Source organism: Protopterus annectens, chromosome 6.part0 (assembly GCF_019279795.1).
Source record: "Protopterus annectens isolate FY-2018-M chromosome 6.part0, PAN1.0, whole genome shotgun sequence".
NCBI classification, from domain to species: domain Eukaryota; kingdom Metazoa; phylum Chordata; order Ceratodontiformes; family Protopteridae; genus Protopterus; species Protopterus annectens.
This window is the reverse complement of record NC_056737.1, coordinates 267874302-267888790: the sequence shown is the minus strand read 5'-3', so window position 1 is coordinate 267888790 and position 14489 is coordinate 267874302. Positions and strand designations below refer to the sequence as shown.

General features: G+C 39.1%; 1 protein-coding gene across 1 annotated transcript in view; it reads left to right on the top strand.

Annotated features, from left to right (window-relative positions):
• Positions 1-14489, top strand: part of LOC122804254 (cytosolic phospholipase A2 zeta-like) — a 1019603-nt gene that overhangs the window by 110730 nt on the left and 894384 nt on the right. The window contains exon 4 of the mRNA XM_044074015.1: positions 1656-1784. Within this exon, the coding sequence (XP_043929950.1) occupies positions 1656-1784 (129 nt within the window). The remainder of the gene's footprint in view (positions 1-1655; positions 1785-14489) is intronic.

Genomic DNA, 14489 nt, shown 5'->3' with positions numbered 1-14489 from the left:
AAATTTGGGCATCCAGCCTCCAATAAATAATCTCTTCCACAATGTCTGTCAGCTGATGATAGTTAACAAAGGTATGTCCACTGGCATTGCTACTGGTGGCTACATCTGTACCAGCATCTGGTGCAGGACTACCTGAAGTTGGTGGTTCAAGTAGGGAAGGTGGTGTTGCAGTTGTGGCAGGCTAGGACCCAAGTGTGCTAAGTGATTCTGTTGGTGGCCATGGTGGTACTAACATTGCTACCTGTGGGGTCAGGTAGGATGGTTGAAAATCATCGTGCTACTCCATGTAATGGTAAAATAAATGGAGAGAAACATGAACAAAATAATGTTGATTTCTCCTCTGTCATATATGGGGACCACATATGCTCCCTCACATTATGAAGCATAACATTGAGAAACTGATGGAGTATTCTTAAGACAGATGCCTGGAATGCACCCACTGTGTTCCCAGAAGATCACTGAAAGGCTCCTGTGGCTAATCTATGTGATGCCACATATATCATTGGGAAAGGTATTCCATGACTTCCTTGGGGCTGCAGGTGAGGTTAACACATGCCCACTATTTTTGAATGGTATCCCTATAAACACAGTACCAGTCCACAGTGTCATTGTCAATGTCATGAAAGTTCAAGAAATGTTAATCTTGGTCAGATGACTGTACTCCTCCGGGGATGATGTTACACACCATCGGGCATAGTAGTTGCAGTAAGAACATCTTACAGCTATACATTTACCAATGCTGCAGCAGATTCACTCACTCTGAACATGAGCATTTGGCTGGGTTCAAATATATAGTGGGTGCAGCTCTGTTGTGTTTCTGAATTGCTCCACCACTTTGTTTTGCCTTATTATTGTACACTGAGACACTTATTTTAATGATATTACTCATTATCATGATCTTACTGTGGTGGTGGTGCTGTGGTAGTGTTGTCACCTCACAGTTAGACGTTGCCCGTTCGATTCTCAGTTAGAGCGTCTTCTGTATGGCGACATGCGTGAATGGGCGTTCCTTCATTGAAGGTTGTGTGTTAGGCCCGGCAAGCCAGCATGTAAAAATCTACTGCCAATCATTAGTGGACCGGAGTTCTGCTGTGGCGATCCCTAACTGGGAAAAGCCGAAAGACACAAACAAACTCATTATCATGATCTTATATGGCCCTTACTATATACCACACTAGACCGTGCTGCTTGCCATGAATACAAAGTGCAGCTTGTTTTTCCGAATTGCCTACACCCTGTGCATGGTTGCCTATCATGCAAATTCATTTTTTACAACAAGGCAGAATTTTCTGAATTTGGTTGTCAGGCTGCTAGTACTTTAACTTCCCCATGCACTATGCACAGTTCTAGGGTGCAGCTAATAACCAATCATAAGGGATAGTTTTCATTAGCAAATAATCTTGTATTGAAACACAAATTGATCTGCTTTGCATTATACAGTTTATTAGAATTTTGTGAAGTCAGTAGGCTATCATAGTTTTTGGGAGCTTACTGTCCATAAGTTACATACTCTTTCAGGATACATTGGTTAAAGTTCGAAGTGTTTGCCTCAAGTAAGTTCACTTGTTGATGAATACTAATTTTAACAATTAAACAAAAATAACATATTATCATTTTTCAATGGTACAAACTTTTTTTTTCAATTTTCTGTTTAGAATGTGTTGGAACTGAGTCTTTATGACAAGGATACTCTTCTCCCTAGTGATCATCTGTCCACTGTTATGTTTGATATTGATAAACTGAAACCTGGAAAAAATACTCGCACCTTCCCTTTAAACCAAAAGGTAAGTGCTGCTGAACCTGTGAAAACTTATTCATCATCCTTCTGTAGTTTGAGCACACCTTTTTACAATACAAAACATCTTATAGTTTTCCTGCTGCTTTATTATGTCTGCTGTAGAAGGTGATACTAAGAGGTTTGCCTTAACAATCCAGCCATTAACACTACTGACTCATGTACCGCTCGGTGATCTGTCACTTGCAACATGACCTGGGGAAACAGGTTAGATGCTTACCTTTGTAACGCCATTAGGTACGGTGCTTAGAATTATTTATTTGTTTTGTTCAGTAAGGTGCAATGGAATTACAAAAGAAGAAAATCTCAGGCATAGTTACTATGCCTTTTTTTAAAATTTTATTGTCTTCTGTTTGACCTCTGCCTACTGTCATCCTTCTCACAGCCAGTTTTAAGCTAAAATTTTATTTATTTTATGCACTTATGTTTCATTTTTCTACATGCTCCCTTGAGGTAGTTTACATTGTCCTGTTTTCAATGCTACAGGAAAACTACTTGACTACTGTGAACATCTCCACTGTTCCTGTAGAAGGCCCCTGCGACTTCTTAACATTTACCTAACTAGTGACCAGAAAGGGACAGAAGACATCTTTGTGTCTTAAGGCTGGCACTTTAGTGGGGCTTCACCTTCCCGATCTTCAACAACTGTCTCAACTCTATATCATGTGTAACATGATAAGAATTAGTGCATTAATTTTAAATTATTTATTTACTTCATGCAATAAGGTGCGCTTAAATTTAAATAAAAAAAAAAAAACAGCTGCACACTTATTATGTTTTTTTTTTTATTTTATTTCTTATCTTCTGTTTGCCCCCCTTTACCTGGAAACCATAATCATCTCATGTCCATTTTGGTCCATTCATTTCCTCTTTACCAGGGTTAGAGCTGACCAAAAAAGGTCATCATCAAGGAAGTCATCAGGGGATTGTAGATGAGCTCCCCCTCTTCCTTCCATGGCAGCTGGTGTACAAGCTTATTGACATGACGTCCGAGCAGTGCCCTCCTTCTAGTGCCAGGACATGCACATTTCTATACATGCCTTCCCAGGAAACCCCAATCTCCCAGAGGACTACTGCTAAAGCAACTTCTCAGTACCAAGAGTATGCCCCTAGTTTAAGCTTGAATGTCATTTAACTATTCTCAGTAGGATCCACTGTTGTTAGACCAGACTGCCACTCTTTCCTGCCTTGTCAACATATTCTACTCTCTCCTCCCTCCTAGCTGATTGTTACAGCACCAAAGCCACTACTGTGACTTGGGTCATTATCTGGGTCATAGGATCATCATAATGGTTCCATCCTTCTGTCTTATGGAGCAGAGCTCTTTTATTAAGCTGTAAATTTCATTAATGGTGGCCCGTCTAATTTTTTTTTGTTAAGCCTGTCATTTTAGTAGTTTGTTTTAGTATTGGAAAGGCCTGCTGTCAAGAAAAACAGGAAAAAATAAAATATCTGGGTTGGAATGGTGGTGGGAGATACATTTGGAGAGACTGGCCTACATTTTGATAGATGGTATACAACTCCAAAAATTCTAGCTATGCCCACAAAGTAGTAAGTTTAACACTGTGTGAATAAAGGTAGGCTAAAACCACAACTAATGTTGATGGCAAACAGAAGTGCATTAATTTATTACAAAATGAATTCATTACTTTTCTACTTTTTGTGTTGGAGAATGGGAATGCAAAGCAATAAAACACCAATGATGTCATTACTAATTATAGCAAAAGTATGCATTTCAATAAGCTGCCCTAGAACATTATATTGTCAAGCAATTGTGCTGTAATACTGCCTCACTTTTATTATGGAGATAGACAAATAGGCCACTAAAGGAGAACAATGTGGAGTGATGCATAGTAGAGTCTACATGAGAAAGATTACCAGTGGGGTACAGTTTAAGGAAATTTTTATCCAATGCTCTCTTCATCTGTTTATACAATGGAATGTATGTTTGTTATGGAAAATTCACTGCTACAAATTTTACAAAACTTCTACAAAACAAGGACTAATGTGGAGTGGTAGGGGAGAAGAGATGATGAAGCTCTGACTATCTGTAGAATAATTTTTAAGTAATGCTTATGGACCAAACTGAGGAAGTAATCCAGCTCGTAAGAGTCCAAATGCAAGAGTGCTCTGGTCCAGAGGTTTTTGCTAATCTACTGGTAGTGACACCAGTACAGTATACTGAAGGTCTTGGTTTCAAGTCTAAAATGAGCACTATCCTTTCACTTGCATGATTCAGCATACTAGGTGGTCACCGAGTTAACTGGGGCTAGCCCATATTTTGCAAATGGTGCAAAGGTGATCAGTTTTGGGAGTGTGCTGACTAAATCTGACAGACATTTTCTTGGTTATCTGTGATTTCTTAACATTAGTAACTGTAATAACAAGTGGAAACCCATATTCTAAAGTTGGGAGAAAGACCCTTTTCCCAAATATAGCCTTATTTTCCCTTGATACAAAGTGTCTCATAATCATAGTTAACTAACATCTGTACTGTGCTGTCTTACTGTCAGATACCTTTACAGTTCGTACATCACTACAATATGCAGTAAAATAGTTTTCCTCTGCCTTTTATCCCACAGCTCCATGACTGTTATTGCTCACCTGCCAAGTCCTTATACTTATTTCATAAGTTAACAGTCTACTTTCAAAATACTGCATCCCGACCAGTATCCCTGCAATCACTGAAAGACATTCCTTCAGCCTTACTTCATATAGTCAGTCTTCCACATATATATCATGGTTTGTTTTAAAAACTGTTAACTTAAGCTGACTTACATATTCAAAATGGTAGTGTGTTCCAAAGAACTGGAATTTTTTGTGTGATATATGATTCCCTGATTCTTATTCTATAACTTGTGATTTTATATTTACAATTTAAACATTTATGGGTACTAGAACAATCATTAATGTCTAAATCCATAGCAGATAGCAGAATGCCATTACCTAATGCATTATAAGCCATGAGAGGTTCTCTCGAGAAAAGTACCAAAACACCATCATCATCTTCTTTCGGCTGTTCCCGTTAGGGGTCACCACAGCGGATCATCTGTTTCCATTTCTTCCTGTCCTCTGCATCTTGCTCTGTCACACCAACCACCTGCATGTCCTCTCTCACCACATCCATAAACCTTATCTTAGGCCTCTGGTAGCTTCATCCATAGCATCTTTTTCCCAATATACTCCGCATCTCTTCTCAGTACATGTCCAAACCAACGTAATCTTGCCTCTCTGGCTTTGTCTCCAAATCTTCCAATCTGGGCTGACCCTCTAATATACTTATTCCTAATCCTGTCCACCCTCGTCACACCCAGTGCAAATCTTAACACCTTTAACTCTGCCACATCCAGCTCAAACACCTGCCTTTTTGTCAATGCCACTCTCCAACCCATATAACATAGCTGGTCTCACTACCCTCTTGTAGACCTTCCCTTTCACTCTTACAGGTACTCGTCTGTCACAAATCACTCCTGACACTCTTCTTCACCCACTCCATCCTGCCTGTACTCTCTTCTTCACCTCTCTTCCACACTCACCGTTACCCTGAACTATTGACCCCAAATATTTAAACTCATTCACCTTCGCCACCTCTGCTCCTTGCATCCTCACCATTCCTCTATCCTCCCTCTCATTCACACACATATATTCTGTCTTAGTCCTGCTGACCTTCATTCCTCTTCTCTCTAGAGCATATCTCCATCTCTCCAGGGTCTCCTCCACCTGTTCCCTACTCTCACTACATATCACAATGTCATCTGCAAACATCACAGTCCATGGGGACTCCTGTCTGATCTCGTCTATCAACCTGTCCATCACCATTGCAAATAAGAAACACCAGAGACCTCCAAAGCACAAGACTGCTACAGCTAACACAGTCCCCACAGCACTCATGACACATAGCAACACCAGTGTCTCACCGACCAAGCCCATAAGGCACAACACTCAAAAAAACAAGTTTTCTTGTCATTGGAGACTCAATAGTGAGACACATGGATGTCCTACTTACCAGGTTGGATAAGGAGAAAGTTATTGTCAGCTGCCTGTCCGGTGCCAGGATTCATCAAATCACGCATGCACTCCGGTCTCTCAGCTACAAAGTTATGACTCTATCATAGCTCATGTTGGTGTGAATCACTTGAGACGTACCTCACTGGTCTATATGAAGAGAGACATGGTTGAGCTCTTGAGTATGCGTCCCAGGCAAGTATGTTCCTAGCCTTGAGCAACATACTACCCTCACCTAGCATGATACCATAGTATAAACAAAAAATGATTGATTTCAATAATTGGCTCTGTTTTTGGTGTCTCGGAAGCCATGGTTGACAAATCTTGCTACTTTGCCAGAGATGGTTTGCATCTGGCACACCTAGGCTTTCAGCTGCTGGCAAAGGCTCTTGCCTCCCCCATAGTGCCTTTTTAGGTAAGGTCTCAGAAACAAAATTATCAACATGAAATTAACCAATCAGAACAAAATAAGGGTCATGTTGCTAAATGCTAGGAGCTTAAACCAAAAACTGCACTCCCTGGAAACATTTCTATCACTAGAAGACGTAGATGTCTGTGCAGTCACAGAAACCTAGTTTAAGGCCACAGAGAGTACCCTGGCCCTGCAAGGCTAGAATGCCTTCCACACCTTTAGTCTGCAAAATTAATGTGAAAACCAAAGAAGGTGGTGTTTCAATCTATATTAGAGATACATTCACCTCCCTTCTAGTTAGACTGGACAACTCCATGGAGTTGCTCTAGGTCCAGGTTATGATGGGTAAGAACCCCATTCAAGTCTTAGGCAGTTATAGATCCCCCTCCATGGCTCACAACAGCCACAAAGCCTACTTAACCAAACTGAAGACAATCCAAATCTTGCTGAACCCACTGGTTATGGGGGATTTAAATTATCCCACCATCAAATGGGAAGCCTCGCCTAGCCCAAACTCACTAACACAAAAGTTCCTTGATTTTGTGAATTTAAATGCTCTGGAACAAATTATCCATGCCCCACCAAGAGGAGCAAATGTTCTAGATTTGGTCCTCATCAATGTGTCAAACAGGTGCACTGATGCAACTGTTGGACCCTCGTTAGTTAAAACTGACCACAAATCAGTCACCTTCAAACTGACACTGATAGCAGAACTCACAAAGAGTGAAACTAGAGTAAAGAACTTCAGCAAGACAAACTATACCCTCCTAGGTGAAGGCATAAATACATTCCAAGCCCCACCCCAAGCTGGAAGTGGTAACTATGCCAAAGCTTACACTAAAGCCTTGTACAGTCACTTGCATAAGTTTATAAACTCGGATGTACCAGAAAGAATCAAAGCCAGAGGCCCCAAGTAAAAACAAGCTGCCATGGTGGACATCCAGCATCAACAAACTCTACAAAAAATGCAAAAAGTTGCTGTCCAAGAAAACAAAGGCAAGGCCCCAACAATGGAAAAACACCCTCCTTAGCCTCACCAGGCAAACAAGACAACTTGTCTAATCTTCCAAGAGCTCCATTGAGAGAAGCCTATCAAATACTGCCAAGGATACCCATAAGGTTTGTTATAGCTACATACATAATCTAAAGGGTAGGACCCAAGCATGTGCAGAACTAGTGGCCAATGGTATCACACACACTCTGACCCCACAGAGATAGTGAACCTGTTAGTGGATAAGTTTGGTGAAAATTTCACTCCTTTATCCCCTCCTAACTTACAACAAACCCTCCCTCAACCCACCCCACCATGCATATCTGAAGACCAGGTCCTCAAAGCCCCATCCAAGACAAAAAACACAGCCTCTACAGGACCAAATGACATCCCAGACTGTCTTCTAAGCAGGCTAAAACATGAACTAGCATCGCCACTAAGTATCCTTTTCAATCATAGCCTAACCACAGGCTTTGTTCCTTCGGAATATTGAACTGCTACAGTTGTTCTCCTCCACAAAGGTGGCCTAGCAACATACCTGGGGAATTACAGGCCCATAAGCTTGACTAGCCTCATCTGTAAGGCCATGGAATGTATCATTATGGACCTCATAAATAAAGACATAGGTGATCTCCAAACCCTGGATCCTACCCAGTTTAGCTTTATGAAGGCAGATCCTGCCTGTTAAATCTGAGGATTTCTTTAAAAGCATGACCAAGGCAATTGATGAGGGCAAATCTGTGTACACCACATACCTCAACTTGACAAAGCCTTTCAACACAATCCCACATTCAGGCATTACTGATAAATTTAGCAAATTGAATATAAACCCCTTCTTTGTGAGATGGCTTGCCAACTGTCTCACAAACCAGACACACACTATCAAAGTGGGTGACTCCACATCAACCAGCAGATCTGCTACCAGCAGGGTGCCACAGAGGTCATTGCTGGTCCCCCTACTGTTTGATATATACTTCTTAGACGTTCAGGTCAAAACTAAGGGGCTGTGGCTGACCAAGTTTGCAGACGACTGTAAACTAGGTGCAATCATTGAATCACCAAATTATGTCATTATACTCCAGGAGGGGTCTCACCCAGACCAAAGAATGGTGTCTTACTCATGGTCTCAAACTGAATGCAAAGAAATGCATTATCAGTCCCTTCAGCACAATGTTCCTTCACACTATCAAATCAACAACAGAACCCTAAGTACCCATGAAGTGGTAAGGGGCCTGGGATCACAGGTTGACTATGACCTTAACTTCAACCACCATGTCTACCATAGTAAGGAAAGCCTTCCATGTAGCACACTTGATTAGTAAAGGCTGATACCTTGAGAGCAAAAGAAGTTATAACTCCCCTATACTTGGCACTTATCTGGCCCATAATTGAGTATAACGCTCCAATCGGCAGGTACCGTACTAAGCACCTACAGCAATTAGAGAACCCTCAGAGGGTTTTAACAAAGAAGATCAAGAGGCTCCAGCATGTGGCTTATACAGACCAACTAAAGTCCCTGTCACTATACTCTGCATCATATAGACTTAGGGGAGACTTATGTCTGGCCTACAGAACAATCCAAGGCTCAAACCTAATGAACTTGCTGCATATCCGTAAATCAAATGGGTCTAGGATTACCCACTCCAGGGACTTTAATATAGCCTGCAATTTAAAAAGGACATGCTGTAGGGACAGATTTATCTCCCAGTGACTGCCACATCTTTGGAATAGGCTACCAATTCATGTGAAACAGAGCTCCAATATGACACTGTTTAAAAGGAACCTGGATAAGTGGATGGGACTCTGTAAATTCTTTCCTGGGATAGTGGCCACAACCCTCCTGAACATGGGCAGTCATCACTAAATGCAGTCTTGGGTACTGACTAGTACGTCTATGTTACTGCATTAGGTTGAAATGGCTAGGCTTAAAATTACCTCTGGGTCGATAGACTAGTAATCTCCTATGATTATATGAGCCTATGTTCCTGTGATTAACTCTTAAAATAATGATGCTGGATAGTAAATAAACCCAAACTTTTACATCTCTAATCATAACATAAATTTGACAATGATTTTATTCTTTTTGTAAATCTTCTCTGTAATGATTCAAGTTTATTCAGTCATTCAATGTTATAGACAATATAGAGGGTTAGGAATTGAGTCTTTTATCATAACCACTTTGTGTTCGAGACATGGATGCCAAGAAATCCACCATGAGAATGAAGTTCAAGAGGTGAATCTTGATATCCATATTGACAATACATAATAACAGGTAATGATCAGTGAGACCCTATCATAACTCTTTGTAGTACATACAGTTTTCTCTACTCCATGTACTGCTATTTACAAAAAAATAAATAAATAAAACAGCAGTGCTGTCCCATAGAGAACAAGTAAATATAATTGTAGGAAAAAGTAAGGGACAGTTTTTAAATACTGTTCTAGTTTAAATAAATTGCTTGCAGACTGACATCTGTAAACTTTTGTGGATGTATGAAGAAAGATATACAGGGACTGTTGAGAGTGAAAGGCCATCCCTTGCTTGATAAGAGACTATAACAGCACTTAGGGGTTGTGTAACAAATGTTACAGACCTCTGAAAGCATTGTTACCGTGAGGGATCGCTACATAGAAGTGCGTAACATGTTTATTTCTTTTTCCCATTTTGGAATGTAATTAGGGTGCTCCATGCACTACAATCACATTATTATATTCAAATACTGGTCTAATAAATGTTTGATATAGATGAACTAAATATTGACCATTTATTAAGTTGATATTTCTTAGTAATATTCCTAATTGCCTCATAACTTTATGAAATAACTAGATCAACATGTTTTGAAAATGAGAAATTATGAGTAATTATTATACTTGTCATTATATACTTCCACCTCAGTTAACTGAACACCTTGTATCAATAATGGTTATTGTGGAATATGTTTTCCAAAGAACATAGTATAACATTTGTTTATAGTAAAATGTATTGTAAAACTACTAGCCCAATCATTTATTTCAGCCAAGAAACTATTAATGTCTTCATAATCATTTCTATCAGTTATTGCAAAACCCAGTTTGCAATCATCAGAATATTTGTTACACTAGTAACATTTTATTCCTGGAAGATGCAGGAAAAAAAACAATATTAAATAATAATGGTCCCAAAACTGACCCCTGAAGGACACCATTCATCATTGGAAGCGATCTGGACAACAGCCATCAGTAACTACTGACTGCATTCTTCCAACCAAACGTGTCACTATTCAGTTGATCAGATAGGGGTTATAATTGTCCTTAACAAAGGTATCATATATTTTTGAAAAAGGCAAGACATTGAATGCCTTAGTTAAGTCCAAAAATATAACAGACACTCATAATACCAGGATTTACTGCTGATTTTACTGAGTCATAAACTCAGCAAGTTTTGGTTGAGTCAGTTTTCATTTAATAAATCCATGCTGGTTGACATCAGTTATATTTTTATTATTCCTATCCAATTCTATAAGTTCAAGTAAACATCTCTCAGAACATTTCACAGTAATGGAAGTTAAGTTTAATGGTCTATAATTATATCTTTCTTCATGTTTACCATTATTATGTATCAGAATAATATTTGATGTATTTATTTTATTTTATTTTACATTTGTTGACAGGGCTAGTCCAACTGGATACATGTCCATTTTCATTGGAGGCCCAGGGAGAAAAGCTCCAGTTACACAGCATCATAAAAACATACAAAAACATAAAATAACATTTAGATTTAACATTTATAGATTAAACATTTTAAAACAACATTTTGAAACATTTAAAGCAAAAAGTTTGGCAATGGCATTAATATAGAATAATACCTCTCCAGTTAACAAAAATTAGAATAAGACTGAGAAAAAAATGGCTAGAAGAGTTAAAGATAAGAAGTAGTACTCAGGAGAGAGAGTGCTATGAATAAGGAGGAGGGTTAGTTTAAGGAATGGTTAGATGTAGAGATTATGGTTGAGAATAATATTTTGTGGTTGACAGATAGTTAGAGAAAAAAATGGTTTGTCAGGGTTGGTACAAGAGCATAACCAGTGATTGGAGAAGAAAAGTTTTAGGTTAGTTTTAAATAGTGAGAGAGAGGTGAGGGTAGTGAGGTCATTTGGTAATTGATTCCATATTTTACCGAGTTCGAGAATAAAGAATCACCTGCTAAGTTATTAGAGAAGGAAGTGTGTATCAACATTTTGTTGGCAGAGCGAAGATTCTTCAAGTTATCATATGGTCTTATAAGGGTAGAGAGAATTGGGGTGTTATCGGGTTGGTGTAGGGCTTTGTAGGCGATTATAAGTTGGTTAAATTGTAGTAGGTGCGGTAATTCAAGCCACCCTAGCTGTTTTAGATTCAGACAGTGGTGGGTCCTGTAAAGAGAGTTGGTAGCAAATCTAGCAATATTATTGTATGATCTAGTAAGTTTGTTAAGATTATTTTTAGAAAGATTGGTATATATGGGGGAAGTATATAACAGGGTAGAGATTAAGTGGGTTCTAGCTATTGTGGCTCTGGCTACTGGTGTCAGGAAAGGTTTGATGCGATAAAGGGATCCAAGTTTTTTGTTAGATTTAATTGTGGAATTTATGTGAGTGTCAAACTTTAGTTGATTGTCAATAGTAATTCCAAGGAGTTTGGTGGTGGGGTCAGGAGAGATAACGGTACCATTGTTAGATGTAAGTGTGAAATGAAGAGGGGGTGATAGATGAGAGGGAGTAAAGAGCAGTAATTTGTTTTTTTTGGGGTTAAGGAGAAGACAGTGGTTGGAGAACCATTGTTCAATAGTAGAGAAGGCTTTTTGTGCGAGAGAATGAAGATCAGTTTGGGATGAGGCAGAACAAATGATAGTAGAGTCATCAGCATATTGAATACAGGTAGACTGTGGAATAGAGAGAAGAAGGTCATTTATGTAAATGGAAAACAGTAGTGGACCTAAAATAGAGCCTTGTGGGATACCTAGAGAGGTAGGAAGAAGGTCAGAAAGATGGTTTTGCCAGAGAACTGCTTGTTTTCAGTTATCCAGATAGGCTGTGAACCAGTTCATGGCAGGATAGTCGAAGGAGAGGGACTTCAGTAGGTGGAGGAGATGTTGATGATTAACCATGTTGAAGGCTTTAGCTAGGTCTACAAATAAAGCAGAGGATAGAGTATTATTGTTACGATTTTTGTTGATACAGTTGGTAAAGGATAGTAAGGCTGTGGTGGTAGTATGAAATGGCCGAAAACCGTGTTGACAGTTAGCTAGGAGCTGATGGTGGAGTAGGTGGGTTATAAGTTGTTTATGGATACATTTCTCCATGATTTTAGCAAGTGGGGAGAGTAGAGCAATGGGACAAAAGTTAGAGAACTCAGTAGAGTCGCCACCTTTGTGAAGAGGAATAATGTATGAGATTTTCCAGATTGATGGGATTAAACCTTCTTTTAAGGTTCTATTGATCAATATGAAGATTGGGTAGGTAATGGCTTTGGCTCCTATTTTGAGGTATTCGGCTGGTAGCTTGTCAGCTGAGGGGGTATTAGGTTTTAGTTTTTGAAGTAGGGAAGATATATAGGAGGTGTGTATAGGTTCAAGGTGAAAAGGGGGAGGAGTAGAGTTTGGACTGGGCAAATTAGAGGCATCTGGGTTTTGCTGATTAGCTAGATTTAGTATAGTAGTAGTAAAGAAAGAATTAAAGGCATTAGCTGTTTGCATTGGACAGTCAGGGTTGGAGCCTAGTGGATTAGGTGATTCAACTCTGCCTGGGGATAGTAGTGTGTTAATAGTAGACCAGAATTTTTGTGGTTGTTGAAGAGATGATTGTTGTAGTTGTATATAAAAGTTCTTTTTGTCTTGTAGGATAGCTTTTTTTGTTATATTTCTTTGTTGTTTAAAGGTTTAGTGATCAGTTATGCCCTTTGTGGACCGCCATTTAGCCCAAGAATTGTTTCTACTGAGGATTAGTTTCCTAGTGTGATTTGAGAGCCATGGAGCTGGTTTATTTTTCATTCTTATGGAACGCATTGGGGCGTGTTGGTCTAGGATTGCTAGGAAGGTAGTATGAAAGTAGTTAACTGCTTCATCTATAGGGAGAGACTTAAGGGGAGACCAGTTACATTGCTTAAGTTCGGTTAGAAACAGTTCATGGTCAAGGTGTTTTTTGCTATGGATGGTTCTGACTGAAGAGGGGATATTTAAGCTTGTTTTATGTCTGATAATATATATATGAGAGAGTGGTCATTAAGGTCATCCGGGAGGGTTCCTGTTGTATAGTTTTGTTGTGGACAATTTGTTAGTATCCAGTCTAAGATGGTCTCTTTATTATTAAGTTTATTTGTTCTAGTTGGAGAGTTTATAGCTTGTGAGAAGCCATGCAGGTTGATAAGGGAAGAAGGATTGGTGTTGTTACATAAATTCCAATCAATATTAAAGTCTCCTAGTAGAATTGTTTCTTGAGGGAGATTAGAAGAAAGCCAGTTTAGGAGGTCTTCTAATATAGTTCGATTTTTACCTGGGGGAAGGTAGGTGCAGATGATGTAAACTGATTTATGGGAGTTAAGCTGCAGTTTAGAAATAATTATTTCTATGTTGTTAGCAGAAGGTAGGTTATAATTCATTTTGTTGATTTGTAGTCCTGTTTTATAGATAATTGCAACCCCTCCACCTTTTTTATTTAAACGGTCTTGTCGAAAGATGCTATAGCCTGGGGGGATGATTTCCATGTCTTTTATTGTGGGTTTAAGCCATGTTTCAGTTAAATAGAGGATATCGAATTGCTGAAAATCCAGAAGGGCATGAACTTATGGTATTTTGTTGCATATACTACATATGTTGAGATGGGCTATTGAGAGTGATTTGGAGGGTTTGGTAGAAGGTAAAGGGATCATATGGTATAGATTGTAGTTAATGGGAGATGGGGTAGGGCTTGGGCCTGGATTGGGGTGGATGTCTCCATCTTTTAATGAGTGGAGTAATATGAAATTGTAATATTGGGGAGGTTTACAATAGTGGTAAAGTAATTTTTTATTGCTTAAGATGGAGTATTTAATATGATTTAGTCGATGATATTTAGCTTGAAAGAAACTAGGCTTGAAGATGGCATTAAGGAAAGTTGTAGATAAAGCAGGAAAAGGTGTTAGAGTTTGTTTGGAAGGGATGATAAGAGGAGATAAGAGTGGTTGTTCATAGGAGGTTAAGAGGTAAGTTGTGGTAAGAGTGGTCAGGAGTAAGAGTGATAGAAAACATTGGTATTGGTAAGGCATGGTAGAAGAAAGTATAGTATGTATGT